Raw genomic sequence first — 22,098 nt, forward strand, 5'->3', positions numbered from 1 at the left:
GTGTTAGGAATAGAACCCAGGCTTTTGTGCACAGTAAGCACGTGTGTGTGTGTGTGTGTGTGTGTGTGTGTGTGTGTGACCTTTCCGTCTAGTATTTTTTCTTCTTTTAACAAATGGAAGTAAGTTTCTGTAAGAAATCACCCTAATGAACACTCCTAACATTTGTAATGTGTCTCTCTCTAAGATGTTAAAAGTTTTCTCTTCAAACCCATTAGGCAAAGAGAACAATGTTGCAAGTGCCCGTTCTAACTCAGCCCAAGTATGCTTACCCTGAATTCAGTAAGAATTTTGTAACCCTGTGTTAGTTGGTCATCTTAGTCTCTGCTCAATTAAAACTGAAATAAGTGATAGGTATCTTGGAACCAAGATGGCCATTTGTCCCTTCTGCCATCAAAGCAGTGAGCGCAGGCGTTCAGGACTTCCCGAAGCAGTTGGTTGTATGGAAATGCTTACTGTATGCCCAGACAAGGAAGTGTCTGAGACCCCATGAATGACGTGAGTTCCACGAACTCACAGTTTACAGCAGGCCCATGGTGAGATGCCAGACCACTCTACTTTGTTACTCTTAGGCGTCTCCTGTCACCCACAGGGCCAGGCAGTGCCACTTACCCATAGAGAGAGTACAGCACTCAAGGGTCAAATCCCAGCTCTGATATTCTGTAGCTATGTTACCATGGCAAAGTTACATAGTCTTTCTATTCCCGCTTCCATATAGAAAATAAGGATTAACAGTCTTTTTTTAAAAGATTCATTTATTTATTTTGTATACAGTGTTCTGCCTGCAAGTATGCTTGCATGCCAGAAGAGGGCACCAGATCTCATTGTAGATGGTTGCGAGCCACCATGTGATTGCTGGGAATTGAACTCAGGACCTCTGGAAGAGCAGCCAGTGCTCTTAACTTCTGAGCCATCTCTCCAGACTGGATTAATAGTCTTTAAGTGATTGTTGAAGATTAAATAAGTTGACAAATGGTACAGTATTTGGCATTCAAAAACAATTAATTTGGAGGGATCCCTTCATTTTTAAAGAGCACGACCAATACCCTAGCTTTTGAGAGATGTGCTTCTGGCTGACACCTGACCCCATACAGCTCCATTCTCAAGTGAGACACAGTTCTGGGTGAGGGAACTGAACATGGGGTAGGAATGGCACTTTCCAGCTTCTGTTTCACGGCACATACAGAAAGTGACATATTTATAGTACACACGGGGCATGGTAGATAAGGCTGCTGGAGGCTTGAGACCCCTGGGGTCCTATCCACTTAGCCCAGGGATTAGGAAGAGAAATGATTCCGCTCACTCGCAGCCCTCTGAGAGCCATCCATTGACAGCTCCCCTGAGATTTCTATCTGGTCCCCTGCTGTGCTGCTCGGTCTAGCATGGCATTTGCAGTTGTGCCCACATCAGTTCCGAACTAAAACAGGAGCCAGTTTGTCCCCCGCCAGGCTTCTGCAGAAAGGGGATAGAGAACTTCTTGCAGCGTAGGTGCTGCCGTGAGTACTGTGTAGACGCTGCCTCTACGTGCAGCGCCGTTGCCGGTGGAGGCATGGCTGCGAATTGGTGATTTGTGGTACGTGGTGAGCAGTGCAGCTCAGATCAGATGCAGTGTGGGGACAAGGCATGACAGGAGCATGCTCTTTGCGTTTGTCTGAGAGAGACGTCAGGCAGGCACAGTGCTTCTGTGGGGAGACTTCCTAGCCAGCCAGGCCCTGGCATCTATTAAGAGTTGAGCAGCTGGTGACTTCCTGGCCGGCTGCCTCATGGCTGCACGTCTGGAAGGTGGAAGAAATGTCACAGGGGTTGCTGCTAATTCTGTCTGGGGGGGGGGGGGGGGGGGGGGGCACAGGTTAGAATGTAGGACAAGGTCCTTGGAAGAAGACAATCCTAAAGTCTTGGTTTGATTTGCATAGGGAGTGGGGGGGGAGTCCTCTGTGTAGTCTATGCTTTCCCAGAGAAACGTCAAAGAATAATCTTAGAAGGAATACTGTTCCCACAGAGAACCTGCAAGTGGATGTCAGTGGCCTCTCAGGTAAACTCATGATTAAGACAGGATTTAAAAGAGGAAGAAAGTGGGCATGGCTTCAGACAAAACAGCAAAAGAGCACAGGTTTTGCATTTTTTGTTTTGTCTTTTGGGTCTTTGGGGGGTGTTTCGTTGTGATGGTTGTCATTTTTTTTTTTTAAACTGGATCTTGCTAGATGAACCAAGTTAGCGTTGACTTTCAGTGCACGCCTCTGACCAGCCTGGAGCTTGCTAGATAGACCAGGATAGCCTTAGACATCCTGCCTCCGTCTCTCTAGGGCATGCCCCACCGTCATCAGACTGATAAGGAACTCCATGGTTTCATAGATTATTCCTTTGGAGCAAAGAGATGAAGGTTTTCACAGCTGTTCCTGAGGGTGGCCTGTCGGATGACAAGGACAGAGCTACCCCATGTCCGTTGTTCCTCTTTTTTTTTTTTTTTCAGTCAGAATGTACTAACTGCAGAAGGTAGGAGAACAAAGAGAAGGAAATGGAAAGGCAAGCTAAAGAAAGAACGGTCAGGAAATAGTTGACTGCTTCGTGATTAGTTTGAATCTTCAAGCTAAAAATAAAAGATGCCCCCCAGAACCCTGGGGAAATCTGCCTTTGCTATTGCTAAGTCAGCGTCCAGCACCTTCCGAGAAGGCATGGAGCCATGGAGAGATGCCAGAAGAGGAAAAGGGCACTGTAGCGTGGCTGTTTGGAAAAATCAATTCCCAAGTGATAGCCTGGATGGTGACGCAGTGGGGGTTTGAAGACCATCTTTTTAAAGCGCCTGGCAGAGGGAACAGTGCCTACCGTGGAATGGTGCGGATCTCCTCTGGGCAGGCAGCAATCGTTGCTCACGGATCTTAGCAACCTGAAGTAGAAGGGCTCAGTCTAACCTGATGAGTGAGGTTGGGCAGGGGCTGCACTTCATGTTGAAACATTAGCCTGTGAACCCCAGAGCAGAGACAGGGGTGACAGATGGCCTTCAGTAGCCTCATGATACATACTATTGGCCAATGCGATAAGTCAAGAAAACAAAATAAGGAATACTGCTAGACAGGATAAACGCAATTCACCTTTCTTAAACTCCAAGGGAAAAGAGAGCCAGGCAGAGAGGCCAGAAGCAGAAATTGTCTAAACTTAGTAGCTGTGTGTGTATGTTTTGTGTGTGTGTGTGTGTGTGTGTGTTTGTGTGTGTGTGGAGAGAGAGAGAGAGAGAGAGAGAGAGAGAGAGAGAGAGAGAGAAAGAGAGAGATGGGGAAATGATTCAGTGGGTGAGGGCATTTGAATTCAGATCCCCAGAGCCAATGTAAAAAAAACATGGCTGCATGGGCCTGTAACCCCAACATTTGAAATGCCAGAGACTGGAGGATCTTAGACCTTGCCCGCCAGGCAAAGTAGCTGAGACAGCAAGCAGAATTCCAGCTTAGTTCATACCTCAAGGAAGTAAGGTGGAGAGCAATGGAGGACACTCAGTGTCCAGGCCTGAGCTCCACAAGGGTGTGCATGGGTGCCTGCGCCCGCACTCTCATGTCGTGTGCAAGTGTCACACAGCACACACAAGTGCACACACAGACGTAGGAGGGATGGGAGGGAAGGGAAGGATAGGGTATTAGGAGACGCAATGACTAATGTTATTTTAAATTGTGGCGAAACTGAGAAATACCTGGGACTGTGGTTACTAGCGTTTGCTCTATACCATTAATGAAGAGAAACACAAAACTCTAACCAAAGACCATTTTGAACCATCTTAATAAGCGGGGAGAAGTGTGCGCTGTATGTATGCGCTCTTCCAAACCGCAGGACTTAATGCTCCAAACGGGAAGGCCAGTGGAACTTTTGGGTAGTCAACTTGAACTCTGAAGCAATACACGGATGCAAAGGACAGAAGCTACCCAACTTCTGTTTTGTTTTTCTTTCATTTTCAACCGGGACAGACCGACTGAAAACAGTACAGAGACCAAAGAGAAAGACACTGAAATCCAGGCTAAAGAAAGGGAGCACTCGGGACATATTTGACTGCTAAGAGAAAGGACGGTGTGAGAGGGGAAGTCAGATGTGGGCTATCATGCATAATGACATTAAAATGTAAGTCACCGTCCAACTCTGCTAGCTCAGGGAAGCTTGAGTAATGCAGAGCAGGCAGGTTAAGGCTGTGCATCTCACACGAGCAAGCAGGAAAACGGGTACTCATGTAGGTATTTCCTACAGAGGGAATTTAACACACGGACTTGATTATACTTGGAGGAACTAAGGGCCTGAGTTATCACAAGAGCAACCCCCAAATGAGAATGATTGGAAGGTATTTTACCACCCCAGAACAGAGGGATAAAGGACAAAGGGAGGTGGTACCATAGGAATCCAGCATCAGGGGGGCACAACGAGGCAAGCCTGGGTGCGGAGCCCTGAAGTGCCCTGAACTCCTTGGAGTGTGTGAGGGAAAGTGGGCAGCGAGCCTACAGTCTTTCAGCGCAGTGGCCAGCGGAGCCCAGAGGGTGCCTAAGATGCTGAATTGACAATGGATTGTCCCTTTCGAAAAGGTTGAAGCAGTTCATTTCAGAAATGTATGGTAATTTCCCATTAACCACCATGAGTTTGTAATCCAGGAGAAACACCAAGGTGCTCACTCTTACGTGCACATGGAAGCTGTGCAGGCCCCCACCCCAACACCTTAGTACTTAGTACTTAGTACTTAGTCTTGCCATCTTAGAAGCTGGAAAACCCTTCACCTGGACTGTCTGGCGTCACCCTCTCCCAGTTCACTCTTCCATAACCTTCAAAACTCCTTTGCTTCAAGCATCCCTAACCCCAGGAAGTCTCCTCTAACAATACCCAGATTGGACCGAGGCCCCTTCCCCCGTCAACCGCCATGCCTGGCACAGTGCCAAACACAGGGGGGGGGGCCTGGATTACTTACTGAGTCTGCTGAGGCCTCTCTGGCCTCCTGAGCACTCCCTGTTTCCAGCACAGCAGGGACCCAAACACATGCGGTGGTTGCTGTTCCTGTGGAACTTGCTGAAAGGCGGAGACCATGAGGGGTCTCAGCCAGCAACTTCTGAGAGGACTTGGGTTTCCCTGGTAAGTACACATGCAGCCTTAAGTAGAGGCCAAGCAGATGGCTGGTACAGCAGATGGGCTGCCCTTTGGGCTCCGAGGCAAAAAGTGGGAGGCTGGCTCGTGTCCCGGACTCAGCTGCTGGTCTCTGGCTGTGTGACCTGCTCACCCCTCTTCCCATGGCGAGCCCATATGCGAAATAAGCTGGCTGCAGGATGGAGAAAGAGTTGCGGTTCCTGGGCCGGCCGCAGGTTTAGAGATAGGGCCTATGTTTAGAGGAGCGCTATCATTGACATTTCTCAAGGTCTCGAGCTTTGCTCGGGCTCTGTCTCACATAGTGTATGGTTCGGCGAAGTGTACAGGTTGTTATTTTCCTAAAATTATACGGCCGTGGGCTTTACTGCTTTATGAATATTTCATTCCTCCCCAAGAATCTCGGTAGCAATCGTCTTTCACTCCTGATCTCTCCCGCCCTTCCTGCTCCTAAACAGCCTCTGACCTCCCTCCCTGTTTGTTTGATTGCTCCGAGCATGGAATCACATGTGTGACTTTTGGTGTCTTTTTCAAGCAGCCTAGTGTTTCCAAGGTTCGTTTATATTGTAACATGGGTTTGTAGTTCGCTTCCTTTTCGTGGCTTAGGGATTTTCCATTGTGTCAGTATACCACATTTTGACTATTTGTTAATCCATCGATGAACTTGGCTGTTTCTACCTTTGAGGGATTACGAGTAATGCTGTTCATGAGCATCCAGGTGAGGTTTTTCACAGCCCTTCCCTTTTCTTCGATTCTTACCTTGCTTTAAATTTCTGGATCATATAAAAACTGTGTCTTTAACTCTGGGAATCCACCATGCTGTTTTTTCAAATGGAATGAATCATCTTGTGTTCCCTCCAGTAAGGTATAAGGGTTTTCCTAATGATCTTAACATTCAGCCACAGTTTAAACCACAGAACCAGAGGATATCTGAGGGGCGCCATTATAAAATCTGTGATTTCTTTTCTCAGCTTAGATTCTCCAGGACCTGTGTCACCCAGAACTTGCCTACACTGCTAAGGTTATGATTGACTTCTCAAGAGCACCCTCATTCCTCCTGTTTTTAAGAGAAAACCCTGACTTCAGCTCCCCCCTTTCCTTTCCTGTCCTGGTATCAATTCTGGTAGTAGATTCTAGAAGTACTGTGACTCCCTTTCCAGAATCCCAAATACCCCATGAGCGTCAGTCTGTAATGACAGTGAGCATGGAGCTGGCCTGGTATCCTAAGTCATGACCAGCATCCCTGAGGCTGGTGTGTTGCTGCATGTACTTGGTCCTTATACTGTGAGTCTGACTTACTGAGGTCACAAGGCAGATACACGTCCTTGTGGATACCATTGACCTCACAGTCTGCATTAATGTTGCCTACAGAAATCCTACCGGAATAATCCATGAGCATAGGACCCTGAGAGATCTCTTTAACAGACTTATAATTCAATAAAACCCTTGTTTGAATCTTCAAAATGGTCCCTGTGTGTGAGCAGAGAATGCTCACTCCATCAAAGACTCGAGAAGGATAGAGACCCAATAGAGACCCAACAACAGACCAAAGCAACAATACCACTAAACTCCAACTTGGCGAAGCAACGAATACATTGGTGTTACTTATAGGAACATGGATGACTCAAAGGCAGCCACATCACCAAAAACTCACTCCAGCAGGGATGGCAGCTCACAAAAGCTGAAACCCTGGGGCTCTCTGCATGGCTTCTAGGAAGCTCAGCATGTTGGAGTGTCTTCTCTCCTCAGCAGCCCTAAATGCTTATATAATCTCAGGGAGGGAGGAACTTGTGAAACAATTATGTTTCAGGAACTTCCTGAGACTTGTGTGGTTTTTTTTTTTTTTCCTGAGTCTTAATATCAGAGGGAATTGTCTCACAATAAGAACAGTTGTTCTTCCTGGGACCCTCAGCTGTACCAGATTTCTTGCTCTAGCCCAGGCATTTTCTCCCACCCTCGTCCACTCTCTCCCCATTTGTCTTCTTTTTAATCCAACTCCATAAATAGCTGTAAGAGGAAAATCAGAAATGCATATTTTACTTGACATGTTTTTATGTGATTTTTTCTCACTCTTGGCATGTAGATGAGTTTTTTTTTTTTGCTTTGTTTCTTTGTTGTTAGAGTTTCACTCTTCATTCTGGGTTTTCTGGAAATAAAAAAAAAGTGCACCCTTTCCACATATAGAGACAAGTTCATGATAGCACGGTGGCCTTCCAAGCCTGTGACAAGCATCACTCACCAATCCCAGCATGCTCTCCCTGAGCTGAGCTGGACCTCAGAATCCTTCTCACATTCTGGGCAGAGGTGAAGATGGAGCTGGCACCTGAGGCGGTATCTATTTGCCATCTTTCAGGAACTCTTCCTCAAAGCTCTCCAACTCTTCCAGGCCTGGTTGCATGCCAGCTGTCTGCTCTTGGCCATGTTTCCCTGCGGGTGCTCATTCCCACACTCACTGTGAGCATTTGAAGCTCATCAGAGCATCCCTCACTCCCCACCCCCCCTCTTTTCCTGATGCTGTGCCGTTTGCCTGCCATTTCCTCGCCCCTCCCTGTCTCCATGGTCTCTTCTTGCATCCAGCCAATGGCCCTCTCTTGTGTTTCTGCCCTTCATGACTGGACAATCCTAATGCCTCTCTGACTCTGAACAGGGCAGAAGAAGGCCAGCTATCGACTGGGAAGCCCTCTCCAGCCCCCATAAGGGACATCTGCTCTTCTGAGAGCCCCACTGCACCTCCAGAAAGCCAATATCTTCAATACATTTGAGGGATGGGAAAATAATGTCCGTGGGCTTTGTAGTCCACAGCCTTGTTACCAAATCCGAGCTGTACAGCTTCTCAGCTGAATCCCAGTGACCGCTACCCAGGGTCCCCTGCAGGGCTTCAGCAGGGTGGAGGAGAGGACTTTCGGCTCCTACTTGGTTTGCTTGTTTACTGTCCCCCATAGGAAGGTGGGTACCCAGAACTGTTTCTAAGAGGACGAGGTGAGGGTGGAGCTCTCAGAGCTCAAAACCATGACGCCTTCCACTTCCTCCAGGTGCATGCCCTGCAGAGTGCCCTTGAGTGAATCTCCACAGGGCAGCCGGGGTGGCTGAAGAATCCGGCGGCTGCACCAGTGGTGACAAGCCCAGCTGTTCTGGCCTCTGCCCTGCCTCTGCGAATGAGCCCATTCCCACCTCCTTCCTCAGTGTCCCCAAACCCTTCTCACACTATCAGGAACTTCCCAGGGGGCAGCTCATACCCTTCCCAGGGTTCCCTTGCTGCCCAAATGATAACTCTGTACACATCACTCTTCAAAGTAGCTCAGCTTGTCATTTGAACAGCGCCACCTACTGGCTCCCTCCTCATGCCCTTCCCTTCATATACTCTTCCTGCTCATATGACCTTTGCCCATACTGTTCCTTAGGCCTGTATTGACCCCTTTATGACCTTCGCTCATATTGTTCCTTAGGCCTGTATTGGCCCCTTCTACCGTTTAATTCCACAGCGGTCTACTGTCTCCCACAAAAACAATAAATAAGTCATGGTTTAGATCATGTGGCTTAGGTGAGAGAAACCCAACTACCTCAATCAGTCAACCAGTCGGTGCATTCATGAACCTTATGGAATTAGCAGTAGCATCAGCTTTACGGATAGCTGGATCTAGGTGACCAAGTTATGCCATTAGAGTTTTTTTCTCTCTCCACCTACATTTAACTTCTGCTCATTTTCTCTCCCTTCACGTTTTAGCCTCTTTTCAGGGATATAACTACTTTCTGTCTGGGAAGGATAGCCACAAGAAACTTCAATTTGCATTCTGATGGCCCAAACTGACTTACTCTTTGGACAATTTGAACATGGTACCCTGGCATGACAGTACTTTATGAATCCGTGAAAAAATGCTTGAATTTCTATTACAGTCAGGAAAAAATAAACATTTAGTTGAAAAAAGTATGTTAAGGTGTTATATTAATAGAATTGCTTTAATATCAGCACTACCAAGAATTATATATTTTTTTAAAATGCTTCATTTTTAATTATGGGGCTATGTGTGAGGGTTTGTGCCCACGAAGGCAGTGCCCGAGGAGCCCAGAAGGCGGCAATGGGTCCTCTGAGCCGGCGTTAGAGGCTGTTGTGAGCACCCACAAGAGTGCTCCTATCTTAGTTAGAACAAGTAAGTGTGCCTGGGTCAGACCCCTCTAAACAGAACTGTGGAAGGTTCTGGCTAGCTATGCTTGAGTTACAGGTCACCCCGAGAAGAAATGTAAGGGTAGGGACGTGAGGGGGACTTTCTGAGTGTGGTATGAAGAGAGAAGAGACTCTGGTTTATAACATAGGATCATTTAAGCATTATTTATTGTTTTTTGTTCGTTTCATCATGCATTTAGAAGATGCCCTTTTCAAAAAAATACGTTTATGGGTATGAGCGTTTTTTTTGCATGTGTGTCTGTCATGTGCACACATTGTCTGTAGAGGGCGTCTGATCCCCTTGGACGGGAGTTATAGATGCTTGTGAGCTGCTGTGTAGGTGCTAGGAACGGAAACCAGGTCCTCTGCAAGACTAGCCTGTGTTCTTACCACGGAACCATCTCTCCAGCCCTGAAAATGGCTTTTTAAAAATGCAAGCTATTTTTTTTCCATTTTAAGGTTGAAGATGTGAGATTGCTAATGTATACAAATTCCCGCTTTGTTCATCTTCTTTGCACACGGTTTGGCCCCATGCCCTAACTAAGTAGGGGTCTGTATATTGAGCCTCAGGGTTTAAGGTGTTAGCAAAATGCTGTGTTGTTCTAAATCCTGACTTTGTTGCCTGCCCCAGCTACCCGCTCTCCTCCCCAGCACTCAGCCCCACAGAAAGGCTGCCTTTCGGCCTCGAGGAGAATGGGGGCACACCGTTCGCCCCCAAAGTTTCGGGGAGGCACCACCATCAGCACCAGCACCACTCCAACTATGGCCTTTCGCTGACCCTGGAGAATAAGGAGGGGCCGCTGAGGTCCCCAAACTCCAGCAAGGCCCTCACCAGTGAGTGTGTGGAGGGAGCAGGGTGAAGGGGGGAGGGCCAATGGGGGACAGGAGTGGGTGGTGTTGCCATGGCTACTGGGTTGGGGCACCTTGTACAGAGGACCATTCCTTCCTGCTTCCTAGTTTAGACCTGGGCTGTGCTCTGCGCTGGCTTCCCAGCTCCAGCAGTGGAGAAGAGAAAAGGGGTGAGTCAGACAGTGGCTGGGGTTCCTAGTGTCCTGATGACAGTAAAATCTCCTCTGCCCTTTTGTGACACCTGCTTCCACCAGCAAAGTGGTGTCAGGGGTCCAGCGGGCCTGTGGTGTAAGCCATCCTGTAGATGCTAATAATGAAGGAAGCAGTTAGGTATGTGGTTGGCAGCGTGACTCATCTGGCCTCTGCTAACTTTAATAAGAATGGGCTTGCATTTTGTACATTGTTTTCTAAAAGCTCATTTTACTCGCCTTTAGGAATTTGTCTTACATGGACTGAGACAAAGTAATAGCTCTTTTCCTTTTCCTTTCCTTCCTTTTCTTTTTCTTACTCTATGGACCGGGCTAGCCTTAAACTCACAGAGATCCACTTGCCTCTGCCTCCCAAGCGCTATGGTTAAAGGTGTATGCCACCACTATACATGGCCCTTACCTTTAATTTTTATTATTATTTTATTGTTTGTCTAAATCTGCTTTTTAAAAAACTAACATTCAGTATTCATTGTGACTTTTTCAAATATAATTTCTATTTGTTGATCTTTTCCCTCCCCCGCCCCCTTCTGCCCCCAGGAGCCCCTGAGCCTCTTTCCCACTCCCATGCCACACAGTTCTCTTACCCCTCCCCTTCAGGAGCGCTGAGGCAAGACCTGTAAGGGGGCGGGATGCTGGCTCTTGTTGCCCAGCCCGGGATGCTCTCTGGTTCCTCTGTGAGCAGGAGGGAGTGTGTGCAGTGAGTGCCAAGGAATCTTCTAGCCTGGCATGACATGCAGCCGTGAGCTGCTGAGACAGGTTGAGCTCCTCAGCCCTCATCTTCAGACCACAAGAATTGTTTGACTTTAGCTGAATGGAAGATGGGAAGTCCCGGCCCACTTGGGGTATAGAATTCAAACACTGCCCATGCTGTGCTTGCCCGCCTTCACCACACACACACACACACACACACACACACACATATATTTTGCATGGAGGCGACCATCATGACCGTCATGGCCTCCTAACAGGACCCCTCCTCCAAAGTAGCCACCATCTAGAAGCTGCCAATGTCAGCATTAAGACCTTCTGTGCCTGGGCTGGAGAGATGGCTCAGAGGTTAAGAGCACTGGCTGCTCTCCAAAGGTCCTGAGTTCAATTCCTAGCAACCACATGGTGGCTCACAACCATCCAAAATGAAATCTGGTACCCTCTTCCAGCTTGCAGGCATACAGAATGCTTTACAGAATTTAAAAAAAAAAAAAAAAAAAAAGACCAGTGCCTCGCTGCCCCAGGATGAGTCCACACTTGGAGCATGCTCACATATAGACCCCCAAAGCGTCACCCTGTGGTCCCGGCCTCCCAGACTCTTCCCACACTCCAGCTGCACGGAACCTCTGCCCTTTAACCGCGCCCTGTCCTTTGTGCCGGCTCTTCCCTCTGCCCACAATGCTTTTCTCTCTGCCCTAGTAAGCCTCTGCGTCCCTCAGGAGCCGGCTCACATGTTGTGAGCGGCGATGAGCGTGCTGGTGGTGGGTATCTACTCTCTCGTGCCCTGTAGCAATGATGAAAGCTCTCAGGGCTTTTATGTGGAGGAGCACCCCCCCACCCACTTACACTAGAATCATTGTCGTATTTGTTTATTTCCACTCCCCAGATGCCAGTTGCTAACAAGCAATAAAGCACAAGCTTTATTGCGTAATGAATATTTAATATTTAGCGAATGTTTAATGCATTAACAAATAAATCCAAGCTAGAGGGATGCGTGGTGGCAAACAAAGGCAACGCGATACAAAGAGCCAATGGCTCAGAAACACACCGCGATTCTCCAAGGTAGCTTGCTCTGCCTATCAGCCTGGACACCCATCTTTTCAGCGTGTTTAAAGGCCTTTCCACGTTTAAGGCTTTTTATGAAAATAATCGCACTTAAGAAATACTATAGCAGCCCTGCAAGATAAGAACTTCCTGTTTTCATTTGTAAATGGCTCAGAGGCTCAGAGAGGTCAAGCGTCATGCCCAGGGCCACCCAGCTCCTGTCAAGGGAGGAAGGCTGTGAACCCCTGATGTCAGATGTTCTTGCGTGGCATCAAGCAGGAGGAGCAGGAAAGGAAATGGGTATCTAGCTGCCATTACAACCCCCCTGTTTCCTCTCCCATGGCTGTGTTGCAGAGCTGAGTCCAGGAGCACCTTCCCTGTACAGCGAGGCAGCCGCCCATCTGAAGAAGCTGGAGCTGGAGACGGTGAAGACAGCGGGACCCTGGCCTGCTCTGCACATCAACCTCAACAAGGTGCGGGGCCGGCTCTGCTTGGAGGGCACTGCCCTATAGCAGGGGCCTGCTCCTCAGGTGCTTCCATTCCGGCTTCTAGTGTGTGTGCGCTTGCATGCATGCTCCTGTGTGTGTGAGTACACGTGTGTGTGCACTTGCATGCATGCTCCTGTGTGTGCGAGTACATGTGTGTGTGTGTGTGCATGCTCATGCTTATAGGTGTCCGTGTGTGTGTACATACGCATACTCGTGTGTGCATACACGCATGTGTTCAGGTGCATGTGTGTGTGTGCACACCCGTGTAGAGATCAGAGAACAATCTCAGGTTTTGCTCCTCAGGTGCCGGCCACCTTCATTTTGCAGGCAAGGCCTCTTTCTGGCCTCAGACTCACCAAGTAGGCGAAGCTGGACTCAGAAACTCTGACCCCTAGGGCACCGACTTGTCTCTGCTGCCCTCCAGCACTGCCATTTCCAGCTTTTCTTTTTTTAAGATTTTTAATTCATGGACGTGTGTGTACCTATGTTGGTATGCACACGTGTGCGCCTGTGGGGGCTGGAAGAAGGTGTTGGGTCCCCTAGAGCTCGCGTTCCGTGCCTAATGAGGGAACCAAATTTTGGTTCTCCACAAGAGCAGCACGCTGTCTTAACTGGTGAGCCATCCCTCCAGGTCTAGGCCTGGCCTTTCCCATGCATTCTGGGCCTCGAACTCAGGTCCTCAGGTGCATGCAAGTGCTTTACTGACTGCGCCAGCTTCCCAGCTTCTCCCTCGCAGCCTTCTTGCCCTTTCTGATTAGAGTGTTTGAGGATCCAAGCCCCACTTGCCTTCTTGTCGGGTGAGCTGCAGGCGGCAACAGGTGGCACCCAGCAGCCCCTATGCCCCTTGGGCAACTCTGCTTTTCCTTGTGTTTTAACTCTTATTCCACAGCGCACATGGCTGCTGGCTTTATTAGGGGCTTACCCAGAATTCCACGGCATCTAAGCTCTTTTGCAAAAGATGTCGCCTGGCAGAGAACTCACAAGGATTCAGTCGCCAGGACCCCGAGGAGACTGGCATGCTCTGCTGTGGGCATGTGCCTAGCTTTTCCCCTGCGCTCAAGCTATCCCTGCCCACCTTTCTGTCCCTTTCAGAGAAGTTCGCGTGTGTGTGTGTGTGTGTGTGTGTGTGTGTGTGTGTGCGTGTGTTTAGGCTAGAGACCAACCTTGGGTGGTGGCAATCAGAGCCTATCAGCTCATGTTGAGGTAGGGTGTCTCACTGGCCTGATGCTTGCCTATTAAACTAGACAGGCAAACCCCAGGGATCCTCTTGACTCTTCCCCTCCAGTGGGTAACAACCCACCGCAACTGGCATTCTTGAGACAGTGTGTCATGTTACCAGGGCATTGGCCTTGAACTTGCTATGTACTCTAGGATGGTCTTGAACTCTGATCCTTCTACCTATCCTTCCCCATTGCTGGATTTGCAGGCATGCATCACCATGTCCAGTTTATGTGGTGTTGGGAATAGAACCCAAGGGTTTGTGCACATTGGAGAAACATCTACCAAGTGAGCCCCAGCTCCAACCCCCTACATGATACTTTATCTTTAAGGAAGCATTTTGTGGGCCAGTGAGCTGTCTTAGTGGGTAAAAGCCCTTGCACCCAGGCCTGTGGCTTGGGTTCTAGCCCTGTACATAGTGAAAGGAGAGAACTGACCCCCACAAGTTGTCCTCTGACCTCTCTACACACACAGCTGCTCACACACACACACACACACACACACACACACACACGTATAAATAAGCAAATGCACTAAAATATTGTATTTTAGGAGAAAGCTATTTCTTGCAATAGACCTCTCTGGTAAGCATGACACTTCAAATGGGATCCACTGGCTTGAATGATTTTTTTTCCCACCTTAAGGATGGAATCTCCTCTGATTCTTCTATGGTTTTTATAATTTCCTATTCTTTGTCTTTTTTTAACAATTTAAAAAAAATATTTTTTTTATTTTTATGGAATTGGTGTTTTACCTATGTGTATGCCTATGTAAGGCTGTTGGGTGTCTTGGAACTGGAGTTACAGACAGTTGTGAGCCACCATGTGGGTAGGGAATTGAACCCGGGTCCTCTGGAAGAGCAATCAGTGCTCTTAACCACTGAGCCATCTCTCCAGTCCCTAGGAACTTCCTATTCTTAATTTAATGATTTTTCCCTACCCATTTCCAAGTGCTACCCCAAATGACAGCAGGAATTTCAATCTCGTCAGATTTCCCATGTGTTAATTATCAACAGTTTAAATACACATTTAATTGTTTCCTTATCCCCATTGACACCCCTGAACAGATGGCCTGTTCCCAGCTATGACACCAATACCCTGTTGTCATTTATTTGTATGTTTTGAAATCTTTAATGCCATCTTGGATTATATAGTCTTTTTCTACAGTTCAAAACTGAACATAAAATATGGGGACTCAAAAAACAAACAGCAAAAGCCAGACAACACAGAAGTGCCGGGGCCATGCTCTGAGCTTGAACTGCAGTCTTGTAATCCCCTGTGGAATCACGTTGTGTGTGTAGGCATGTTCATGCTATCATGAGAGTGTGAGCTGTTGACCGAGGTTTTCTATCGCACCCGGTCCTTGTCCTGCCTGGTTCCCGCAGTTATTAAGTTCCCAAAGAACTCACACAGAGGTCTACATTAGTTATAAACTGATAGGCCTAGTAGCTCAGACTTCTTATTAACTCTTATAACTTATATTAGCCCATTATTTTTGTCTCTGTTAGCCACCTGGCTCTGTACCTGATTTGGCGAGGCAGTCACATCTTGCTTCTTCTGTGGCTGGGTCACAATTGCGGAAATGAGCTTTCCTCTTCCCAGAATTCTCCTGTGCTTGTCACCCCACCTCTACTTCCTGCCTGGCTACTGGCCAATCAGCGTTTATTAAAATACAATTGACAGGGTATAGTCCATTGTCCCACAGCAGTGGGGTGCATGGGTGGGCGTGGAAGAGTGAGTGTGTGGAGGTCAGAGGATAGCCTGCGTGTTGGTCCTCAGGCAGCTTCCACCTGTACTGGAGACAGGATCTCTCAGCGGCCTGAAACTTCACTACACAGGCCAGGCCAGCTGGTCCTGTGAGCTCCCAGGGAATCTGCTGGTCTCAACCTCCTGTCTTATCATCAGTGAGATAACAGCACGTCCCACCCTGCCCAGCTTTCTGCGTGACTCTTGCCGTTGGGGATTCAAATTCGGGTGTGAGGCCAGCACTTTACAGGTGAGCAATCCCACCCAGCACTAGAGACGCCTTCGAAGCAAAATGGGTCACACAAAGATGCACAAAGTTTGCAGTTTCTTGTTGGCCTTCAACGGAGGTGATCTACATGACTGGGCAGTCATGCCTCCAGCTTTGCGGGACAGAAGCGAGCTGCCTTGACTTGTGTGTCCCAAACAGCAGCCTAGGCTGGCTGAATTTAAGGGGAAAAAAATCAATGCTGAATCCTTTTCTTATTTTAGCAGCATTCCATTATTTGAAGCAGGTCTTCATTACTGTCAGAATAACCACTTCCCCGTAAGTCATTGTCACAACCCTCCAATGGGCTCCTAACTAATTAAATTCCTGTTTGCCAACATGCCACCCCCAAATTAAAATCAACTACAAATGTATTTATGAAAAAAAATCCATTCAAGTATGAAATAAAAATCTTAATGCAACTGGATTTACAAACACAAAATAAATTACCCTAAACCCGTGCTGTAAACCTTCAAGATATTAAGTTACATGTAAATTACTTATTTCCCTAAAGGAGGACGCTCCATAATGAATCCCATGTCATGTGACATTTTCCCAAGCCTTGCATGACAGTTTAGTGTCATTACTGTCTTCAGTTCTCAGGCATACCTGGCTGTATTTTCTTTTTTAACTATAGTCTAGCATAAGAATGCCATTAATACCTTTTTCTCATTTGAGCATCTTAAAGTTCTTACGAAGGGGGAGATAGCAGCAGAGAGGTTAGGGGAGCTCATGTGGCTGAGTGGTTGAGAGTTCTGGCTTTGGACTCCATCAGAATCTTCATTCCTGGCCCTTGGCCCTTCTGCTTCCCCCTATATGATCCTGAGCAAGTGGCTTCCCATGGCCCTGCTTTGTTTTTTCTCATCTACGGACTGGGGGGAAATGTTCTGCGTTCTCTTCTGACCATGTAAATCTTTCCCTTTGATGGAGGAGAGCTTGGAATTTAACACTGGTACCCTACCAAACTGTATAACCAGCCCAAAGTCATCTGCTTTCTGCTAGAGTGAAGATGGTGAAGGTACCAGCAACAGAAGCCAGCAAAAATGGCTTAGCACGTTGGTTGAGCAGGAAAGACATTGCCGCCAAGCCTACAGTCAGTATCTGGGTCCCACATGGTGGAAGGAGAGACCTGACTCTCCAAAGTTGTCTCTGACTCCCCCTCACCTCCACACACTAAATGAATAAATGCTTTACAAAAAAGACTTAAAAGATACCTACCTCCAAATAGGATGGACAGTGAGACTCCAGTGAGTCATACCCATGAAATACGTGGCCGATGGCTGGCTCATGGTACATCTTAGTACACATTAGCTACTGGCATTTTCCTTTGTCATCACCATCATCATCATTGTAGTCATCGTGATCATCATCACTGTCACCGTCATTGTCTTCATCATCATCATCATTGTGGTTGTCACCATCTTCATCCTGGTCATTACCATCATGGCCATCGTCATCTATTTTTGATGGTACCCTCCAGACACACCCCTGAGATTTTATTTCAGAATGCCTGCCTCTGTCTGTTTGGTGCTAAATGACATTGCTGATGTCTCATCTCTCCCAAGTGCTCCTCTTGTTTATTGGGAGGCTCTTTTTGTTTCTCCTGCATTCCATGCTCTGTTTCTTTATTAAACACATTAGCTAGCCACTTGCTCCCAAGCTTCCTCTGTGGCTTTCATTATATTCCTACAATGGATACCAAGATGATCAATGGAACTTTTTTTTTTCCTGAGGCGGGGTCTCAGTGTATGGCCCAAGGTGACCTTGAACTCATCATCTTCCTGTGTCCACCCCCTGAGTGCTGGGGTTGTAGACAATGCCACCATGCTCAACTGCAGTGGGGCTTTTGATTTAGAGAACAGCAATTTCAGGACTTGAGGAAGTAGAGGATTTTATGACATTCCCTTTTTGTCTTGGTGTGTGGTGACTGACCTCCACAGTACCTCCTGAGACAACCGAGTCGGTGTGAGGAGTCATTTTTTATTAAGCACATATCTCTTTTGATAATAAGTGGGTGTCACCATAATTGTCTATAGAAGGTGTTTATTGGACACGGAGTCTGGGTCAAGCATCATATTGTGCTGAGACATGTAATGACCGTGAGCTACAGTGTGGTGAGCAATCAGATATTATTTCCCAAAGTGGCACGGATACCATCCAAGATATTTCAGGGCTACCTGCAGGGATGAATACATTTTAGTTTAAGCACTGTGTAAATTGCATGTCTACTACAGCAATAGTCATAAAGCCTTGATTTCCAAGGTATTATTCTTTGAACATGATTCAAGCATAAATGCATAGTCCCAGGCAATCCTCCCTAATTGAGTCAGATGAACTTTAGGGACATATTCACTTAACACTTGGGAGATGGCAGAAATTGTGAAATTAATAGCAAATTCCTGAAGTCCAAAAGTGTGATGCAGGGTCTAGGAGGAGGGAGCATGAAGCCTGGGTCACACCTGCTACATATAAATTAAGATAATTAAGAGATGCAAATTCCTTATTGAGAGTCATGGTATCTAACAAGATTTACTGAACAAAGACCAGCAAGTATTTTGTGCTCTTTTCCTTGATCCTGCAAATGACTGACTTGTGTTTTGCTATCTCAGAGGTAGCAGTTTGAAGGGAAATGGCTCTAGGCTGGGCTGGGCCAGGGAGGAGATGCTGTGGCCTTGACTTGTCACTGGTTCTTGCTGCCTGATCTTGAACCTTCATGTGATACCTGATATGTCCAGTCCATCCCTCACTAGATAGAGTGGGGTGACATGCAGAAAGTCTGCGTTGGAAAGCCATAGCATAAAAGGAAGCTTATCAGGACACATGCATCCACGCTTAGAGCCCTGTGTTATTTGCCATTGTGGTTGTTGGGGGGAAGTTTTCCTTTCCATTTTTTCACAATTGGTCCTCTTCTTTGTCTCAGGCTGAGGAAAAGAAAGTTTCTGAGAAGACCCTTCAGACCCCGCTGCTGCCGTCCCCGGTGGCGGATCACGTGAAGTGTAACATTCTGAAGGCCCAACTGGAGAACGCCTCTCGTGTGAGTGCCCAGGTACGTGGGGCGAATGCTCTTTCAATATCGCGTTTCAGGATTTCCTCAATGCCACCCTGGAGGACAATGACACAGCGCCTGTCAGGGGCCAGTGTGGAGACAAGAACCACCTCTTGGGATGGGAGCCTGGATTTTATTATTTTTTTTTAATTACATTTTATATCCTTTGTGAGGAGGGATGCAGGGGCCCGTGCTATGAAGTTCTGGTGGAGGTCAGAGGACCACTTTGCTGGAGTCGGCTCTCACCTTCCACCACGTGGGTTCCAAGGATTGAACAGAATTGACAACGGTTGTCAGAGTTGGCAGCAGTTACTTTTTCCTGCTCAGTTGTCTCACTGGCTCTAGGAAGCCTGGGTTTTCGTGCAAAGAATTCCTAACCGGTGTGGTTATTATTTGTACAAGCAAATGGAAGACGGAGAAATGGGAGGCAGCGGCTCTCACATGCTAGTTGCTTGAGGGCCCTCAGCAGAACTGCATCCCACCCCCCTACCCCGGGGGTTCAGTTAGTCAGTGTGGGAGCTAGTGATCTGCATGTCTAACCAGCTTCCTGAACTGCACTTTGAGTCACGCTACTCCAAGGACCTGGAGGTGGCGTCTCCAGGAAGCACTTTCCATCCCAACAGCTTGGGGAACAAATAGTCTACAAATAAGGACATTCGAGTGCCGAGAGGAAGCAGTCCACACAGGTGAAACGTAGACTCCTGAGGGTAGCTCCCTGTGGCCTGCTCTGGTATCTAACTTGATGAGGCACGTGTGGCTTGGTGGCACACTCTGAGGCGGTGGGGGCTGGGGTGTGTGTGTGGGGGGTGGTATTCCGCCGATTCTGTGTCTGTGATGGACAGGATGACACCAGATCTCCCGGTGCTGCGATACTGTAACCTGACTTAGATGTTCCTGTGGAGGAGTGGGCCCCAGAGTTGAAGAAGCCAGGTTGGGGTAATTCAGAACTGGGGAGCCGGGAATTCCTCCTCTCTGGCGCCCCCTGTTGGCAAAGGAAACTCCGTTTGCTGGTTCTCCGCCCAGGTTCAAGATGGATGGGTGAACTTGGAGATGAGAGAGGATAGCCTAATAACCGCCATAAACCCATGGCACAGATCACTGGCCCCACGGTGACCACTAATAACACTCCTTCTGCCCTAAATGAGGGGTCCAAGGCAGTGGCACCAGTCACAGCCGATGTTCAAGGAGAAACTATTGGCTGCCCAGAATATAAGAAGCTATGATTGGGCTGAGAGGATGGCTCAGCGGCTAAAGGTGCTTGTCACCACCCCTGAAGGTCTGAGTTCAATCCCCAGGACCCATATGGTTGCATACGAGAGCCAAGTCTTTAAACTTGTGCACTGACTTCTCCATGGGCGCCATGACAAGCGTGTTCCTGCATATGCACACACACACACACACACACACACACACACACACATGCTCACACACACAAAGTTGTTCAAGAGAACAATATGTAAAAACAGACAGGTCATATGAACCTACTATCTGTACTTACACTGTCAAAAGTACTGGGCAATGTCTTCATTCTCTTTTCACATAATAACAGTCTATACGATTTAAATCCTCCCTGAAGATGTCATGAGAAAGAAGAGCAAGCTACAAGGTTTCTTTCATGTGGAGGCTGTGATGTAAACCGGACAGGATGGCAGAGACTATGTGTTGGAAAGCCAGTTGGCTGATTCAGTGGTTCTCAACCTTCCTGATGCTGGGACCCTTCAATACAGTTCCTTGGGCTGTGCTGACTACCAAAGATAAAATTATTTCATTGCTACTTCATAACTGTAATTTTTCTACTCTTATGACTCACAAGAAAATCTGTGTTTTCTGATGGTCTTAGGTGACCCCTGTGAACGGGTCCTTCGACTTCTAACAGGCCACGGCTCACAGGTTGAGAACCGCTGGCTCTGGTTTGAGTCCTGATCTAGTTCTTAGTGATGTTACCTTAAACTTGTTTCCTGCCTTCTTTGAGCCTCATTTGTTTGGTACAGAGACTGGGGACTAACTGGGTCTGGTGGTGATGTATGCCTGCAGTCTGTAGTCCCAGGCACTTGGGAGTCCGAGACAGGGAGGTCTCAAAAAGCCCAGGAGCTAGAGACCAGCTTGGGACAACATAGTATGATTTCTTCTCCTGGGGCTGAAGAGACAGCTCAGAGATTAATTAAAAGTATTTTTCTTTGCAAGCTTTAGGACTGGGATTTGGATCCCAGCATGCATATACATGCCTATGTCATCCCATCTACGCCTATAACCCCAGCACTTATTGGGGTGGAGACAGAAGGATTGCTGGGGCTTGCTTGCTGCCAGCCTGGCTGTAAGGCTACTAGCTCCAGGTTCAGCAAGAGGCCCTCAGAGGTGGACAGTGATTAAGGAGGACACAACTCCCTTTTCTAGCCTCTGTGCCCTTGTAAACACTCATGCACATAGACCACACACCAATACCCTTCATACACTCACAAGTTAACAAAACAAAACAAACAAAAACATGGTAAAAAGCCACCACCCTAGGCAACTGTGAAGATTAAAGGACACCATGTAGCTCTGATGCAATGCCTGCCGTCATCTCGTAGAGGTACAGATAAGAACAATTACAGACTAAGGCTAGGGAGTGAATTGCTGGGGACACTGAGGGGTGTAGGTGATGGCGGTGACACTTTTTCCACGATAGTCAGGTTGACTCCTCACCTTCAGCTGGGCAGTTTCAGGGCTGTCGGGGTGACTCAAGTGATAAAGCCACATGGTGCCAACCCCGGACGATGCTAGTATCTACATGGTAGAAGAAGGGCATTAGCTCCGCCAGGTTGTCCTTCGGCTTCCATGTGCGTACTGAGCAAGTGCTCACATGAGCACACACGCATGTGTAAGTGTAATAAAAGCATTTTTTAAAACTCAGCTATTTCAAGTTCCAGTCACAACTGGTGGCCTTAATTGTATGCCCATTGCTGTTTCCACGTATGCCGTTTTGTACTCTCCCCAAGCAAATGAAACTGGTACATTTTTCATAGCTTACGGAGTTGGCACAATGCATATTAGGAAGCTCTGCCATGCTCCCAGGGCTCTCCTGCTGCAGGAATTCTCTGTGGGGGATCCAGGTTTCTGCACTCATGAAGACGTACTTTGTGTCAAAAATACTTCACTTTGGAAAGTGTGAGGAAGGAATGGGGAAGACTCAAAGAAAAGAAGAACAGAGAGATAGTGGAAGGGCCTTAAAGCAGCGGAGGAAAGAGGCAGGTGTGAGATCAGTAATTCCCGGAGTGCTGGCCCTGG

The 22,098-nt window shown here is 47.7% G+C and overlaps 1 protein-coding gene across 2 annotated transcripts in view; it reads left to right on the forward strand.

Moving 5' to 3' along the window:
* Positions 1 to 22,098, forward strand: part of Epb41l4b (erythrocyte membrane protein band 4.1 like 4B) — a 144,707-nt gene that overhangs the window by 92,603 nt on the left and 30,006 nt on the right. For both annotated transcript variants that reach the window (XM_050164953.1, XM_050164961.1), the window contains exons 16-18: positions 9,891 to 10,093; positions 12,424 to 12,542; positions 18,706 to 18,831. In XM_050164953.1, coding sequence (XP_050020910.1) covers positions 9,891 to 10,093; positions 12,424 to 12,542; positions 18,706 to 18,831 — 448 coding nt within the window. The remainder of the gene's footprint in view (positions 1 to 9,890; positions 10,094 to 12,423; positions 12,543 to 18,705; positions 18,832 to 22,098) is intronic.

The sequence above is a fragment of the Alexandromys fortis genome, unplaced genomic scaffold (genome assembly GCF_014885135.2).
Source record: "Alexandromys fortis isolate MF-2015 unplaced genomic scaffold, M_Fortis_MF-2015_v1.1 scaffold_18, whole genome shotgun sequence".
NCBI lineage: Eukaryota > Metazoa > Chordata > Mammalia > Rodentia > Cricetidae > Alexandromys > Alexandromys fortis.